At 34.3% G+C, this 17,667-nt stretch overlaps 2 protein-coding genes and 1 pseudogene across 5 annotated transcripts; 2 read left to right on the top strand and 1 right to left on the bottom strand.

The window, feature by feature from the left end:
• The first annotated feature begins 1,588 nt into the window (after window positions 1-1,588).
• LOC111302624 (large ribosomal subunit protein bL35c-like) lies at window positions 1,589-4,096 on the top strand (annotated as a pseudogene). Its single transcript, XR_016326907.1, has 3 exons — window positions 1,589-1,956; window positions 2,296-2,411; window positions 3,883-4,096. The product of XR_016326907.1 is annotated as a large ribosomal subunit protein bL35c-like (transcript).
• Window positions 4,097-5,251: 1,155 nt separating this feature from the next.
• Window positions 5,252-8,255, top strand: LOC111303387 (uncharacterized). 2 transcript variants are annotated; one of them, XM_022899618.2, is made up of 6 exons: window positions 5,252-5,541; window positions 5,702-5,971; window positions 6,057-6,230; window positions 6,346-6,452; window positions 6,553-6,887; window positions 7,405-8,255. In XM_022899618.2, exons 1-6 carry the CDS (start codon window positions 5,383-5,385, stop codon window positions 7,965-7,967), a joined length of 1,608 nt encoding a protein of 535 aa, XP_022755353.2. In that variant the 5' UTR covers window positions 5,252-5,382; the 3' UTR covers window positions 7,968-8,255. The 2 variants fall into 2 exon arrangements, with proteins under 2 accessions (XP_022755353.2, XP_022755352.2); XM_022899617.2 differs by having other exon boundaries at window positions 7,381-8,255.
• A 539-nt stretch (window positions 8,256-8,794) lies between these two features.
• LOC111303386 (autophagy-related protein 11-like) lies at window positions 8,795-16,182 on the bottom strand. 2 transcript variants are annotated; one of them, XM_022899615.2, is made up of 5 exons: window positions 14,489-16,182; window positions 11,640-13,311; window positions 10,503-10,723; window positions 9,757-9,970; window positions 8,795-9,520 (listed from the first exon to the last, which is right to left on the bottom strand). In XM_022899615.2, exons 1-5 carry the CDS (start codon window positions 15,427-15,429, stop codon window positions 9,503-9,505), a joined length of 3,066 nt encoding a protein of 1,021 aa, XP_022755350.2. In that variant the 5' UTR covers window positions 15,430-16,182; the 3' UTR covers window positions 8,795-9,502. The 2 variants fall into 2 exon arrangements, with proteins under 2 accessions (XP_022755350.2, XP_022755349.2); XM_022899614.2 differs by having other exon boundaries at window positions 8,795-9,476.
• Window positions 16,183-17,667: the final 1,485 nt, after the last annotated feature.

Below are 17,667 nucleotides of genomic sequence, written 5' to 3'. Positions count from 1 at the left end.
ATAATATTTTATTAATTTAAAATCAGATCAAATCAATTACAAATCTAAACATATATAAATTAAATCGAGTACATATATAAATCAAATCAAATTTAAATATTAAAATAATATTTTAATATCAAATCAAATTCAAATATTATATTTATAAAATTGAATCGAATTAAAAACAAATAACAATTCGTTTCGATTCAACTAGTTGTCATTTCTAATTATACAAAACATATTTATCTCCATTTATTTATTTATTTTATTGCAAATCAAACCCTCGTGAAACAAACTCATTAATTTTATAGATATAATGTTTATTTTTGGTGCTAATAGTTCTTTTGCCCTATAGATAGAAAATCAAAGATTGTATTTTCCACATCGGAACAATTAATTCACAATGAAAAATAAAACATTAGAATTAATATGGAACGGCTGTTGTGTGGTCCAAGCAGAAGCCTAAGTAAGAAAAGACAGGATGTGAGAATGAAATTGTGGAAAGATGAGTGTGTTGCTGCATATTGTTTCATTGTTCGTTGCAATGTCAAGTGGATCCAAAAAGAAACATAATATTAAAGAAGAAACTTAGAAGTTCTTTTGTCTGCTTCTTACATTTCCACATATGTATTTATTTCTTTCAAGATCATAGCATGAATTCTTGATATTACTCATTCTCGTATTTATATATTTCAAATAATAATTTTTATATTCGTTTTCGTAATCGATAGATAATGAGTAATTCAAATTTTATTTAAATATTGGATTATAATTTTAAAAAATTAAACAAATCATAGATCACAAACTTACATTACAATAATCCAACAAAATTAATTAAAAAACTAATTTCATCTTTTAAGTAACAAAACCAACAAAAATAAAAAAAAAAATGAAAAAAGAAATTATACCTTCTTCAATGAAAAAAGCACCGTCCCAAACTAAACCGTTTCTTATTATATTATATAACCTCCTTTCTTTTTCTTCTTCAAACTAAAGTGATCCTTAAAAGAAAAAAAAAAGTGTCTATAAATAATAATGGAAGTAGTAGGAAAATTAAAAATAATAAAAGCGATTTTTAAATAATAATAGGATTAGACCGTAATCAAACTAAAGTGGTCTGTAAAATATTTTTTAAAAATTATATATTTTCACAACAGATTTATTTTAATTATAAAAAAAAAAAGAGAAATAAAAACTGTATTATATATTTTATATATGTGAAGTATTAGACATCTTTTCAAGATGATACTTCACTCAAATTCAATCATATTTGAGTTTGATTACATTAAATCGGATAATTAAATACAAAAATTTTAAATTTAATAATTTATATATTTGTATCGTATAAAATATTAATAATTTATATATTTATCTCATATTTTAAATAAAAATTACATATTATAATTCATATCAATATTAAAATATAAAATATATCATTTTATTATATTTATATATAATTTTTTAAAAATTTGATATCACCTATATTTTTTTTATCATTTTTATATAATATCATTATATCATATTTTATATTTTCAAATCTAAAACTCTTCTTTTATTTTTATTTGTATCTATAAATTATCATGCTAACCCAAAATATCCAACGTTTGCTGCTCTACGATATTCAATGAGGACCCAAGGACTGCAGTTTTCAGTTGTATCCAAATCCACCTCCCTCCCACAAACAAAACCTTAGCGTTAACAAAACAACACATTCCTTCTTCTCTGAATTTAACGACCATGTCTTTTAATTTACCTTTTTTCCATTCTTATCTGTCCCCCGCCACTCGACTCTCTCGTATCTCAGTACAACTCCTCAAATTCAACAAGGTGGGCAAAGCCTTGAAACTCAGTTATACTCAAAGCATTTCTGGGTTCCCTTCATTTGCTTCCCTTAAGCTTTCCACTGTCATCCCTGCTTCTCAAACATCTCTCACTGTCTTTGCTGCTAAAGGCTACAAAATGAAAAGCCACAAGGTACTTCTCTCTTTTCTTCACTTTGTTCCTTCGCAAACAAGGAAAGATTCATATTTTAAAGCGTTAGTTTTCTTGCTGTTGTTATATCAAACAATTTGGTTGCTATATTGAGTTCAATTCGGGCCAAAAGAATCCACATTTTTAGCTGTAGTTTTAGATTTCGGAAAAGTTAGAAATTTTGTGAGCAAATTAGGTTCTTTGCATCTTTTCGTCCAAAAAAGTTGAAAATTTTTCTTGGCAATCAAAAAGCATAGACTAAAAGTTAATAAGTTTGTTCTACTTTTTATGCATATGGGTGTGCTTTTCTAATGGATTTCGTGTTGTTATATGGGTTATTAGGCTTCTGCAAAGCCGTTTCGGGTGACAGGAAGAGGGAAAATAGTTAAGAGGAGAGCTGGGAAGCAGCATTTGTGGCTAAGAAGAACACAAAGCGTAAATTGCGCCTCTCCAAAATGGTCAATTTTTTTTTCTCACACCAAAGTTTTGCCTTAGCTTGTGCTTTGTTCTTAGTTCTTATTGAATATTTGAGCTTTTTAGGTAGTCTAAAAAAGTGAGTACTAATTGCTCCGAATTCTTGCTGCTTTTGGTTCTTAGTTATGAAGCTTATTTTCAAAATTATATCCTAAATTTTGGTGGATCCTTCCGCTCTGCCACACTGCTTCTTTTCCCCCATATAAATGGGAATTCAGTCTCTTGGCTGTAATGCTGTTTCCTAAGTTCAGTTGGGATTGGTAGATGAACTCTGCCATGGCATGTCCATATTTCCAATCACAAGGATACAAATCACCATTTTTCTTTGTAAGTTATCCTGAGAGAAAAGAATCCTGAAGGAGCTGCCGGTTTTTTGCCCGTTATATTATGACATGTTTTTCATTTTGGATCGAAGGGGAAACTGGAACTCCACCCCTCTTCTTTCAAGAAGTAGTGTGGCTACCCCATTTAGGCTATTTGTAGTCTGCATTATATAGGTACATTTCATGTCTTGCATTGAGTAAGGGTTGGGTGTGCCTTAGAGAGTATTTTGGCTTCTTTTAGAGCGAAATAATGAACCTATGGTCTTACTGTGATATAGCAAAATCAGCCTGGTGTTTAGGAGGTTTTGATGGGTGAAATCATGGTTATTTTTTGTTACCTTTTGCTTCGTGAGTGTGGTGGGATGGAACGCAGGTTGCACTTTTGCTTTTCTGATAAGTTGACAGTGTGAGAACGCTCCGTATTGACCTTAAGAAGTGAGCAAAGGGTATTCAAAAGTAACATGCACCCCCACCATTGAAATATTTTGCTTAAAATGCTCGGTTGATAACTTGATTTGTGCTTTCTTCCTAGGAACTCGTATAATGATATCTGGGCCCTAGATGTTGAAAAGCATATTATAAATCGAATGTCCTCTCCATTTATTACTGTATTTCAAGGTGAAATCTTAGTTATTTGTTGTTAGCCATTGTTTGGTGAGTGTGGTGGTTGAGAGGCAGATTAAACATTTGTTTTTCTGGTAAGTTGACAGTGCGAGAAAGTTCCATGTTAAACTTAAACGGCTAGGGTATTCAAAAACTTAAAATTTATTGTAAGTAACCTACATCATGATCATAACCAATGTAATATTTTGTCTAAATGCTCAATTAATTGCTTGAAACATGATTGATTGTGTCTTCACTGGAACTCAGATACAAATACCTATGCTGGATATTGGTGAAAGCATAACCATATTTAGTACAATACTTAAAAATATGCATAAAATCAAGTCATGGAGAAATTTACTGAAATTGTTTTTGATCATTGTGAGATGGTTTAAACGGACCGTTTAAGTTGCTGAGATAATTTGAAATGAAACACTTTTTGTTTAATGTATAAGGTTAAATATTTAGGTCTCTATTTCAGCATAAAACTTGTTCTCATAATGTATTTTGTGTCAATTTTTGTCTGCAGCATGCATTTAGCCGGAGTGAATATGACAATGTGATCGGTGTCTTGCCATATCTCAAAGTGAATAGAAATGCCACGTAAATCAGGCGTCATGTGAGGACTTTTTAGTTTGTTTTCTTGTAATTTCTCAAAGTTATGTTAGAGAAAATTGTGTTTATTGTTTTAATCTCCAATGCATGGCCATTGATCAATTCTAAGTTGAAATTTATTTTTTCAATCATGTTGGCACCCGTTTGATTCCGGTTTATGGCATCACACATAACATTATATGCATCGTATGGCTATGCCTAGGATGGTGGATGCTTTAGGGGTTAAAAAAAGGCTTAGACCACATAAAGCATAGAATCCTCATTCATTTCTAATCATAACAGAAGAGATAGAAGAGTTCATCAGATCTCCTGCATTTGCTTTATCATTACCTGATCTAAGGACGATCACCTAGAATCATGAATTTGTTGCTATTGTTGTGTGAAGTTTACCTCTACATTGGCATTTGTTTTAACCACAACTTATTTGGTAAACCAGAATTGCTTTTTAGAGTGTAATAAGCTGTCATACGACTAAATTTATCATGTGTTTATTTCATATAAAATAAAAAAATTATTATATCATAATTTATATTGATACGTCAAACACAATATATATTTATTTTTATTATATAATTTTTATTAAAATTTTAAATTTTATTAATTTATATTTTTTTATATCATTTTTATATCTATTATTATGTCGTATTTAATTTTTAATTACGTCCAACTTTGGGGAATTCAAAGGCAGGAAGCCTATTCTGTTATTAACTTCTTCAGTTATTTGTTAGTTGTTACCCGTTCACAAAGCTCAACAGATGAATGTTTCCCAAGCTTTTGGTTGTTGGGTCCTCCTTGAAAAGGCTATCTTTTCAAACCCATCAAGTCTTGTTTTCTTGTTTTAAGGTTGAGAACATGTCATGTTGTTCTTTGTGGCCTGTACGATTTGCCAGTTTCACAAGTTTCACCTGTTTGTCTTCGGCGTCCGATGAATAGTGTACGTGTCACTTGAAAAACATACGCTTAAAGTTACGGCTGGACATCTCGCCACTTGTCAGATACCGCCGTCATTTAAAGTAAACCCTAACTATCTGGGCCCCACATTATATCCATCAATGTCTTTAGTGTCCTCCAGCACATTCTACTCTTTTTTCGCTGAATACCCAAAATAACCTCCACTGTAATCCCTATAATTGCCGCAAACCAAGGATATCAAAGTAATCTCGGAACTTTATCGCACGTGCGATGGTCAGACAACGCGGGATGTCGCACGTGGTCGCCGTAAAAAAAAAAATCTTCTCTTTCCTTCTCTCCTCTTTTAATACCGTTGATTAGATTTCCGCAATGTAATTTTCTAGGTTTTCGAAATCTCAGAAACTTGCTGTCTTTCCTTTAATTTTGAGAGAGAAAAATCAAAATTAGATTTTCCGCGATTTTTAGGTTCGGATTGGGAAAATCGGAATTTCTCTTTGATTCGATGGTGCAGTTGATGAGATCGGGGAATCTTAGGCCGGAGCAAGATACTACGGCGCGCCATGACAAGCCGCCGGTGAAATTGGAGATCGTCGAGGATTCTTTAGGGGAAGAACAGGGCCCTCCTAATAAACGCTCCAAACCTTCTCCAAATCTTCAACAGGTAATTTCTTTTTAACCTTTTCCCCTTTTTTAATGAAATAAAACAGTTACCTAATTTTGGAGAGAGATCTCAACTATTTGGGGAAAAAAATAAGAGCTTTATACGAGAGGTTTTAAATTTTAAAGATTTTGTTTCTGGGTTTGATGTTCTTTTTTGTCAGTGGAACTCTGATGCCAATGCATTCCCGATCCCGTCATCGCAATACAATCCGTTGGATGAGCCGAGCCCACTTGGTTTGAGGCTAAGGAAGAGTCCTTCACTTTTGGATTTGATCCAAATGCGCCTGTCTCAATCCCAGAGCAGTGGCTTAGCTGCCCAAGCTGAAACCTTGAGCTCTGAAGTCAAAAAGGAGGTTAAAGCTGCTGCCACTACGGATAAGCTTAAAGCCTCAAATTTTCCAGCTTCCATCCTTCGAATCGGCCATTGGGAGGTGATTTTTTTATCAAATTTTATTTAATTGTCTTATAACATGCATTGTCAAGTGGCTGAAGAATTGTTTACTTGGTGATTCGCAGTATAAGTCGAGGTATGAAGGTGATTTAGTGGCCAAGTGTTATTTTGCTAAGCATAAGCTTGTTTGGGAGGTATTGGAAGGTGGGCTTAAGAGTAAGATTGAAATACAGTGGTCGGATATTATGGCTCTTAAGGCAAATTGTGCTGATAATGGACCAGGGACTTTGAATGTTGTGGTAAACTTTCTTATGTTTCGTATGATCTTCTCTCTCTCTCTCTCTCTCTTTTATATTTCCTGCAATCTGAATATGTTTGACTTTGGTTCTTTTTTTTTTTTTGTTTATGATGCAGTTGGGTAGACAGCCCCTTTTCTTCCGGGAGACTAACCCACAGCCTAGAAAGCACACCTTATGGCAGGCAGCTTCAGATTTTACTGATGGTCAAGCTAGCATACATAGGTAAAAATAATATGGAATTAATTCTTTGTGGAAATACAAGGTGAATATTACTGCTTTATCTTAGGCGTTTGCATATGCAATTTTTTTTGTGGCTTTTCAGGCAACATTTTCTGCAGTGTCCCCAAGGATTGTTAAACAAACATTTTGAAAAACTCATCCAGTGTGACATGCGTTTGAACTGTTTAAGCAGACGGCGAGAAATAATTTTGGATTCACCATACTTTGAATCACGGACTTCAGTGTTTGAGGATCTTGATGGACCGAAAGAGCTTGATTTTGGCCAGGGGGAGACTGGTAAAGGATCCACTAGCTCTGGCTTCCAGAATATAGCATCACCTGCTGCAGCTCAGTCTTCGTCCTTGGAGATTGAGAAAGGGGATTCTGCTTGTATAACCTCTGAAAATATGTCCAGGGAAGCTCCTTCTCCCAGTTCAGGTAAAATCAGGAGCTTGGGGATTGTTTTTGTTTTGCTGATGGATAAAGTTTCGGAGTTATATAGTCTTTTTGCATTCTTTTTTAGTTCCACTTCTGAAATCCAATGCCTAATACAGTGTAGTGCATTATCTCTTAGGAATTTGATCTAAAGTATGCTTTTGCATTATTGATAATGATGTTACACGGGCTTGAAGTTATAAATCTTTTTGGTAATGGTGGTGGTGCTGATATCGGCAGCATTGTAAAGAACACAATAACCTATTTTTTATTTCTATATGTGCCGTATTCTGCATATACATGCTATTTGATTTGTTCAGTGTCTGATTGATTTAGTATGTGCATTGGTACCGCTCCATTTTTCCTGGGCATAGACTTATAGCTGAGTAGAAATACGTTTTCTTCTTTGTGAAATAGTATGGTATAAACTATTTGTAAATATAGCATTCTTACATTTCTTTCTTTCTTCTGTAATTAATTTGTCATTTCACATTAGTGATGGACTCTCATGCCATTGAAGGAAGTGGAGTTTTTGAAGCAGTGGATTCAAAGGGACCAAGGAATTGGGACGAGATAAAAGTGCCTGGACTTCACCCATCTATGTCCATGAGTGATCTTATAAACCATATCGGACATTGTCTTTCAGAACAGATGACATCCGAAAATCCATCCTCTGAAAATAGACCAGAATGCCAGGAAATGCTGGAGGAGATTGCACAATACCTTCTTAGTGACACTCAATTGACAACAGCCTCTGATGAGAAATCCCTCATGTCAAGGGTCAATTCTCTCTGTTGTCTTTTGCAAAAGGACACTACAACATGCACAAACTCACAGGCTAACGATGGACCTGATGATGGAAAAGATGTTCAGCTAAACCAAACTCACGAGTCTGGGGTTAATATTAAGGGTGGTGTGAAGGCTTTTGAAGGGGATACCAAGGAATTCTCTAGTAACAAGCAGGCTCCGGGCATGTCAAGAAAAGACTCATTTGGTGAGTTGCTGCTTCATCTTCCCCGAATTACATCTCTCCCAAAGTTCTTGTTTAATATTTCAGAAGATGGAGACAGTCAAGCTAGATAAGATAGTTTTCTTGTTTATCAACTGTTTAAAATGATAAATATCAAGTGAATTTCCCAAGCTCCCTCATCTTAGTTGGAAATCAGATGGTCGTCTATTATGTCAAATGTATGTGGATGGATGCTTGGACAATGGGAATTATTGGAATTCAGAAAATTCTTTTGATGAAGAATTCTAGTAAAGCCCATGTAAAAATCTTTAGGTGTTTTAGCAAAATTATTTGATTTTATATCTCAAGCAGATTGTTGGTACTATTTTAATTTGCAAGTAAATTGTAATTGATCTGTGCAAGTCCTCTGTTCTTATCATACATGGTGCAAATGAGCAAATTGCTTTTAGCGCTTGATTGTAAGGTGGATATTTTAACATGGAGGAATTTGTGCGAGTTTGGTTGCATAGGATATTGTTGAATCGTGTTGATGGGTATTGTTCGAAGATTATATATATGCACGTCATTTATGAAATGATTTATAAAAAAAAAAGGTTTCCAACCACTTGCATGAGTTATATAATTAATGATGGTTATAAGACTTGTTTTTGGTAGAGCAGTTGGAAAACGTTGTAGCCGTCAAAGTGTGCTCTGTTAACAAAAACGGAAAAGGAAATATAGAAAAGAGAACTTGTGTGAGGAATCAAATTACTTCAACTGTGAAGATTGAAATGTTCTGCTAGCAAACGTATACTTTAGCAGGTAACAACACTACTTAATCCTGGTAGCAAGATTTCTGTCCCCAACAGAGGGATTCCTAATTTTAAGATGGCAGAGCCAAATAATTGCACTCAAGTAGTATTTTACAGGCAAACATGATGGAAGAAATGGTACTCAAGAATTCATAAGCACATTTTTGAAATAAACTCTAAATAAATAAGGCTTTGTTAAACTTAAAGTGCCAATGCTTGGAAAATATTTACAGTTTTTTTTTTTTTTTTTTTACATATTTAAAAAGAGTAGCTTTATGTACAAAGGAGATTAAAATTGGCTGTACAAAAGGAAAATCTAATTCAACTGCCACCATGATGGTTTATCTACAGAATATTTTATAACGTATGTACAGTTAGGTTTCTCCCATCACGTCAAATCTGCTTCTGGGGCAGGAATCAGGAAGGAGGTGGTGAATGAATGGTGGTACCAGGTATCATGGCTACTGTCACTATGAAGTATTCACATCCAATAGGGAGACCATAGGGGTTCAAACTTGATCCAGAACTCAAGGTTAACCGCTCTGCCTCTGTGTCAGAAGTTAGTTGATCCACAGGATCCTCTATAACATGATCAGATGTAGCTGATGGAGGCAGTAGCTTCACAGTTTGGCGCTCAATATGTACAATCTGCCCAACTATATAGCTCGGTTGGCTTGCAAGATGATCAGTAAACAAGGGCACAGATTCAGCAGACAAGTAGTAGTTGGAGCAGTTTCGGGTGATTGCCTCATAATGCCCAGCTGAATTTAGTACAAATGCAGCAATTTCATGGACTTGCAAGCGGCTGAAAGATATCTTTTCCTTGTTTGCCTGAAGCAGAACATCATACTACTTGCTTAAAAAATTAAAACATGCTACATGAAAAAAGAAAGAGAGAAATCATGAATAGTTATATTTAGAATTAATCAGGAAGAATTAATAATGACAAGCAAACTATTTATTCTGTAACAGCTTGCTATACATGGTTAATGGGTCTGCAAGAGCAAAAGCTGGTAGAAGCTTCTTTTCACTGTTCAAGCATATATCTGCATGGTATAAATAAGTCTAATCCACCCAATCTTATTAAGTTGAGCACATTGACAAAACCTACCTGCTTCTGAAGTTGATGCTTAGCGTTCAGAGTGTTAACCAGCTCGTTTTTCTCTTCCAATTCCTTCCTAAGCCGTTCATTTACTGCTTCAACACTAGTGTAATTCTCATGCAACTCTTCGCAATGCCTAGACAAGAAACCAACTTTTTCGGCAAGGACCCGGATACATTTGTGGAACTCTGCAGTGCCATCATCTCCGCTATCACTAATGGAACTGAAATTTTCATAGCAGAGATATTTGGACCATGGTCATTAAAATGTCTATCATGGAAGTGAAAATTCAACAGGAAAAAATAGCACTTCAGAACATCAGAAAAGATACTATTTTGTCCGTGTATCACCCTTTAAACTTCTAAGTAAATAGATGGCAGAAGTATCCTTTCCCCCCCCCCCCCCCTTCCCATCCCCAAAAAAAAAAAAGAGCAATGGGTTTGAAAGGGAAGAACACAACCCATTTCCAATCACTTTCTTATAAAGAAATCCACTTTCTGGAATGCTAAATAGGACCAAAAAGTTTAATTATGAATACATTTTTTTTTGTGCATGGACTTCAACTACAAATTTTGATTAAGCTTTCTCTTTGCTATAATTTATGAAATTGAAAACTAAATTATCGTTTCCAGTTTTCTTCCAGCCCATTGCCCACCATTCCTTTGCCCCTAATAATGGCCTACCAGTGATAAAGAATAAGGAGTGGGTGAAGGAGACTGTGCAAACCCTCGCAAGCATTTCAACAAGTAACTTACTTGGCCAAAGTCTGAGCCAAAACATGCAAAGAATCAGCAAAACTGGCCATCCCACCAGGAAAGTAGACACAATTTCGAAGTCTTTCAAACATATCACGCATCTTAACAGCCGATGCATGCAGCGCACTATATTCTGAGGCTCTCCGATCAGCAGCACAACGATGGCTTTGGGCTGCCTCTCTTGCTTCATGCAGACAATTCTCCAAGTGAGCACGGTTCATCTGTAACACAGTAAGGGAAAATGAGAGTACAGCACACGATAGTGATCAAATAGTTAAATTTACACTATAAAGGCAAATAACATAGGTTGAGTTTCCTTCAACAATCCCTCAAATCAAATTTGATTGGCAGTGCAATTAGCTGTAATCTGGATACACATACAAGAGCAAAGCAATTACTACCAATTTTCAGATCGACTCTAGCATACCAGAAAAACTAAATAAGTTGCCAACCTCTCTAAGGTATCTAAAGGAGTCCTTGAGTTCACCACTAACCTCCAAAATTTATAAGCAAGTTGGCCTATCATCCAACTTGGGAACCTAGTTCAACCTCCTATTTTTTAGGTTTTCTCTCACTTTTGAAAAGTTATTTACACCTTAAATGTTGTTTTGTTTAGTATGCTACAATTCTAAGTCTCTTTTGTGGGTGCCACTAGGCTAGTACTAATAAAAGAAGAACAATTTACTCATACATCTAGCCTGGAGGGCATACATGACAAAAAGGACACTCTAAACTTAGAATAAATGAAGCAACAGGCACTGAAGTAAAGGATAGGCAGCATAGAGTATTCAATTTCCACATCCATGTTATAATCCATAGCCAATAAGTATAACCTTATAATGCCATTTGGAGATAGGTAGCCCAACAAGTCATACCAAGTTTCATCCCCAATTCCTCATAATGTTCCAGGTAACTTATTGCACTATAAAATAAAGTATATAACTTCAAATAATGCAGTTCGTAATCTGTGAAGGAGGGACTCCCAGTAATATCCATGTGTTACCTAACATGAATGCATAGAAACGAATATGCTCAATGAAGAACAGTAAGAAATGAAATAGAATCAGTTAAATCTATCATAAATCACTGGAAAACCAAAATGCAAATAGGAAGGGAAGAAATTCATTCTGCTACTACCTGAGATTCATCAAGAAGTTTATGACTCATTTCCATCTCCCTCCTAAGCATGGAAACCTCATCCAAAACATCCCTAAGTTTGGTTTCAGTTTCACTTAATCGGTTGAACTTCTCTGCAAGCGTACTTCGCAATTCCAAAACAAGATCCCCCTTAACTTTAGAATCTAAAACCAGCTCTGCTGCTGTCTCACAAGGTAAAGCATTCAGAGGCTCAGGCATACTCTCAGCAGTAGAACTGTTAGTGAAAGAAATGCCAGACTTTCCCACCATCCTATCTTTTCCATCTTTCTCACCAACTTGCAGTTCTTCTCGATGCGGCTCTTGCAATGACGAAACCAACTCAGGGTTGAGCATTATAGAGGAGTCCATCACATTCTCATCTACCACTTCTCGACCTGTGCTTGATTGCTGTGTAAATAGTCCCAGCTTTGCATCCAAAGAATTTGAAATGCACGAAACTTCATCCATGGGCTCGGATGTAGATATGCAAAGGACATTCACCTCACAACCTGAGATTTCGGGCTTACAATCATCAGCCTTTGAGGCCAGAAGGCCAAAGTCACTGATATCATTAGTTATAGAAAGCTTCTGCGCCTGTGAAAACTGATCAGACAATCTCTGCTCCAGTTCCTGAATGCGCTTTTCATACGAAACACACTGCATTTGTTTTGCCTTGAGCATAGATTGCAGGTGTTTTCCATACTCATCTTTTAGATGCAAGGCTTCAGCAGTCTTTTCTGCAGCATTTTTCAATAAAGTATTGACTTTATTATCATCAAGTGATTCATATTCAAATTCAGGACCCAAACAACAAATCAGGGCTATTGCAGAAGCAAGTTTAGCTTTCAGTTTTGCATTCTCAACTTCCATCGCACTAGTTCCAGCAATCTCTGCCAATTCACACCCCTCAAGGTAATCATCAGAATCATCTTTTTCAAGAGTATCTACACCAATCTCTTCAGTACCAGCTGAATGAGAACTCTCATTTGACATGGAAATTGGATCTCTTGAGCCAGCCTTCGTAGGCAGTCCTGCTAAATACTCAGGAGCATAATGGTCCAGGTCATGAATATCAATATCAAGCAATGCAGTGTCAAAAGGAGCTATATTCACAACACACTGGTTAGGGGTATCATATAACCCCATGGAAGCCAATACATCCTCGGGTATATACAAACCATGTGTTTTTAGAAACTCCTCTCGTCTCCTAGCCTCAACTTCTCTCTTTGTTGCAAGCCTTTCAGCCAGCTGACCAGCCATGCCCATGTAAAGCTTCATAGATGCCCTTCTTCTCACTATTTCAGCAAGACAGGCTCTATATGCAGGAGCAATTCCGCGGACCAACTTAAGGTCCATAAATAGATCCTCCTGACGCATCACCTCTCTGAAAACATGAAACTGCAACTTGACCTCCTTGATGTGGTATGTAACATATGTTGTCTTTTGCATGTAATTGTGAACAAAGATGTTCATTTCATTCTTCTTATCCTTGCAAAAGTCTAGCAGCTTTGATATTGCATGTTCACAAGCCAGCATCCTGGGCAGATGACTCTTGTCATGGACATCATACATAGGACCCAAGGCTGAAACTGCATCATGAGGACGAAGGGAGGAAGAGAATTGGCACGACAGACAATCATCTACAAGCTTCTTTACTGTATTGACATCTTTGCTGCAGGAATATAGACACGCAAAGTCATCAATTTCAGACATTATGAAATTCTACAAAGACAATTATTACAGAGGATCTTTGCAACATTAGTAAACAGAAAAAAGTGTAAACCATATAGCAGTTGATAAAAACTGAATACTAAACAAAAAAGAAAAAAAAATTCTTAGATTAGGAGAAATTAAGATCCATTTGGATCTCAGAAAGTAGAGTAGAAAAGAAATAAAGGTTACTAAATTGTCTATGAAATAAATTTCAACTTCTCAAACTAAAAAATATTCTATAAAAGGTGAAGTGTTAATTGCTAGGATTAGAAGAAATATTTTTCACTTACGTGTTGTTCAAATACAGTCTCAAATGTTATTAAAGGTTACAATCCTTTTATGACCAGATTAGATGAGTATAACATTGAAACTCCCAATCATGTGTTTGGAAAGTTCTTCAGTTGGTGCTATGTTAGATTGATACGCATAAGTTACCATATGCTAGAATCAAAAGCTCTATGACAAAAGCAGTCTCCAACAGGTCAGAGCCATATGGACATGAGGAAACCCATTAATAAGCCTCCTCAAAATTGTAAAGCTGCGTAAGATTTGCAAAAAGTTTATTACTATCCTCATATGCACGTTCTGACAATCCTCATCAATCACTCAGGTGATTTGACTTTGAATTTATCAGTGCCCATGGATATTGATTAGTTCCTTAATAAACAAGAAGTCACAATATCTCTCCTCACATTTCCATTTTCAATTCCCAAACGAAGGGCCTTAGTGCCTAAACATAAATTAAGACAAGAAACATACTAGCTGAATTTTTTCATAATCTGGAATAATACTCCCTGTATATGTTCCAGGGAACCATGCAGATTATAAAATTGTCCTAGGTTGTGTGTCTAAAAATTCATTATAATATTTCAGATGAATCACGCAGAACAAAGGCCAAAAGAATAACAAAAGCAATGATCTGTCCATAAAGCTGGGGAACACTCACAGTCGTAAATTGATCCACTGTGAGGACAAGTCCAATATATAGAAGAAATGCCAAAAGAACAAGAATAGCATAAATAATCAACACTCTGGATCAAAATTTCATACCATAATGCAAGGGGGATGGGATGTACAAATCAAAATTCCCTTCAAATTACAAGGAGGAAAAAAATGCATAAACCAAAAGAGCAAACCTTAAAGACTGCATAATGCTCTTCTGTTCATTCAGGCATCGCTGATGCTCCTTAATGGTTAGTTCCAAATTCTTAATAGGCAAGGAAGCCCTCAAAGGGAGCAACTCCTCTACCTTGCGCTTCAATTCACCAAACATCTGATTGAATTGTACAACTTTGTTCTCAAACTGCCTGTGGAAGCTTTTACAATTTTCCCTAGACTTCCTTAAGTTATCTTCCTTCACAAAATCTAGTAAGCATTTCCTAGCAGTCTGCAATGCAGGGTGAAGCTTGGTGGATCTCAACTTCTGCATATCCTTATCAAAGTCTGCCAACAAATTAGTATGATAACGATGTTGCTGTTTATAACGCTTCATGAATTCCAAATAATTTTGGCGAGTCATCCTATAATGTTGATCTAAATTATTTCTTGCAATTTCCAATGCCCTTTCCTGAACCTTCTGCTCCCTCAACAGCCTTTCACAATAATCAAACTTTGACAGTGTTCGATTATATATAGCAAGTCCTCGATGATAATGGTACCTAAACTGCCTCTCATAAGAAGGTAAAGCCTTCAAAGCAGGGTCAGGAGCATCATCCAAAGGATGAGGGTCACTAATGGAAGCCGGCGGCCGGGGTTCTGAAATTTCAACTATATCAACTTGCTCTGGTGGTGGTGGTGGGGAATTAGTTTGCAACCTTGACTTGTTAAATATGAAGACATCACGGTCACCGGAAGGAAGTTTATATGCAGAAAGTGGCCTTTGAGGCAAAAGTTTCAAGTCTGCACACAGAACGAGCTGATCATTGAAGTGGATGCCAGAAACTGGTTCGATCGTTTGCATAACTGCCTCCACCAATGTAGTTTCATCACAATCAAGCTCAAAGGAATGTCCATTTTCAGCTATATGAACCAAAAGCTTCCCTTCAGGAATCAATTTCTCTGTCATACTTGAGCTCATCTTTTCTTCAGCTCCCGGAAACCACAATAAAAATCCCAAACAGACCACTTAAAATTCAATCTTTTTGCGAATTAACCCACACCCAAATGGAGAAAAATTACCAAAATCTCAGCCTCTAATGATAAAACCCCAATTTTTATCAAATCCACCAATAAAGTTGCAAGGCCTCCCAGAAAGGACATAACAAACCAATAAAATTCCCAAATTTAACATTGAATCCCTTTCAAAACCCCTAAATTGAAACAGAGCCACCAGGAAATTTCTCCCAAAAAGCCAAATTCTCAACAGACCCACCAATTATAATGCCACCAAAACCCTAATTCCAATCAACCCACCACCAAATACAATAATTATCAACAGAGCAAGGAAAAAACCCCTCCCCGAAATCCTCGGATAATCCCCAAATTTCCTTTTGTTTACAAACAAAAAACAGAATTTAAAAAAAAGGGTTTCAAATGGGAAAAAAAAAACTGAGAGGAAACGAAAATTAAAAGCGATTACGTGAAGAGAATGAATCTGAAAGGAGGGATTATGTTCTTTTTTTAGGGTTGGAAACAAGGTTCTCTCCACAAAACGCTTTCGATATAAAATCTTTTTTATTATTTTTTAATATCTACATCTTCTTGTTAGGGTTTTTGTATAATAATAATGGGAAAATCACAGAGAAGCTTCCGCTTGAAGCAACGATGGTGATAGCAGAAGAGCTCTCTGTTTCTCTCCGTCTCTGTTCCTTATTTCTGCTTGGAAGAACACAAAAAAGCTAGTTGTTTTATTTTGATTTATATTTTATTATTATTTTTTTCATTAATGGACTAATGCAATTTTATTTTATTTTTGTTAATTTTGAAAATACCAGTTTTTTCCTCTTTAGTTTTTTGAAATTTCATTTTTGTCCTTTGATGGCTTGACCAGAAGTTAAAGAGGTTAAAAACTTGTTCTTTTCCTTTTTTTTTTTTTTTAATTTGGACTTCCTTTTCTTGTTGGATACTTGGATTTGGTAAAAATAAATTATAATTTAAAAAAAAAACTTTATGAAAAAAATAATTTCTTGAGGAGAAAATATCATAAATTTTATCATGATTGCAAGGGAATAGAGCAATTATTTTACTTAATGAGGAAATGCATTCTTTTTTGTCAATTAAAGTTCAATTCTTATAAAGAATATGTCATGAGCAAAATTTTAAATCTATCACATTGATGTAAAAGAATTTACTTATAAAATTATCTAAAAGTAAGAGCATAAACGAACGAAAATTTTTGACAAATTATTCATAAAAATATTCTATTTCTATTCGTTTATATTTATTTATTAAATTTAACAAATAATTTTAAATAATATTTTTATATTCATTTATTAAATAAATTGAACATAAATAAAAAATTATTTGATTCATTTATATTCATAAACAAATTTATTTAAAACTTGTTTAAAATCCATTCGTTTATTATTCATTTATTATTTGTTTGTTTTATGTTTGTTATTCGTTTATAATAATACTAACAAGATTATGTTTTTATCTTTTATTTTAATTCTATTTTAAAATTCGTTTATAGTCATTTAGTATTTATTTGTTTAAATTTATTTTGTTATAATTTATTTATTATTCATAAACATATTCGTTTATATATATTCGTGAATATATTTATTTAATATTCATAAATGATAAATTTTTAACTTAATTAAATATAATGCGAACCAAATATGTACATTTTATCATTTAAATTAACCAAACTCAAATAAACAAAATAATTTTTTATCGAATATAAACTAAACCCGATTACCTCTAAAAAAAAAAACAAACAAATTATAAACATATTTTCGTTTATTCATATTCCATTTGTTTACGGTCCATTTAAGGAATACGTTTAATTGTACTATAAAAAAATATTTTTTTTGCTTTTTTTTTATGTTTCGAAATTATTTTTTTAATATTTAAAATTCTTACTTTTATATTTTAAAATTATTTTTTATAGTTTTTTATTTTTTGACATTAAAAATGGTACAAGTTCAGTTTCATAAAAAAAAATTAAAATTTAATATTAAACACATTAAAATAAAAAACTTTTATTAAATTACATGAAAATCAAAGAATTTCAAATAATTTGAGACAAAAAAAATATAATACTTTAATAATAATTTTATTAATAGTAGCTTGAAAGATATATTAACAATTTGCCTATATATATTAGACTTTCAAGGTTCGTTTTGTGTACAAAATTATGATAAGATAAAATAAA

This window comes from Durio zibethinus, chromosome 13 (genome assembly GCF_047325235.1).
Source record: "Durio zibethinus cultivar Kanyao isolate XHJ-2024 chromosome 13, ASM4732523v1, whole genome shotgun sequence".
In the NCBI taxonomy this organism is placed as follows: domain Eukaryota; kingdom Viridiplantae; phylum Streptophyta; class Magnoliopsida; order Malvales; family Malvaceae; genus Durio; species Durio zibethinus.
This window is presented reverse-complemented; position numbering and strand designations above follow the sequence as displayed.

Coding starts and splice junctions, on each gene's coding strand:
- LOC111303387 (XM_022899617.2), top strand. CDS start 5,383: ATGGTGCAGTTGATGAGATCGGGGAATCTTAGGCCGGAGCAAGATACT. Junction 5,542..5,701: donor CTTCTCCAAATCTTCAACAG/GTAATTTCTTTT, acceptor CTTTTTTGTCAG/TGGAACTCTGATGCCAATGC. Junction 5,972..6,056: donor TTCGAATCGGCCATTGGGAG/GTGATTTTTTTA, acceptor GGTGATTCGCAG/TATAAGTCGAGGTATGAAGG.
- LOC111303386 (XM_022899614.2), bottom strand. CDS start 15,429: ATGAGCTCAAGTATGACAGAGAAATTGATTCCTGAAGGGAAGCTTTTG. Junction 10,724..11,639: donor AACTTCTTGATGAATCTCAG/GTAGTAGCAGAA, acceptor ACTGTGTTACAG/ATGAACCGTGCTCACTTGGA. Junction 9,971..10,502: donor TTGGCTCAGACTTTGGCCAA/GTAAGTTACTTG, acceptor TGAAAATTTCAG/TTCCATTAGTGATAGCGGAG.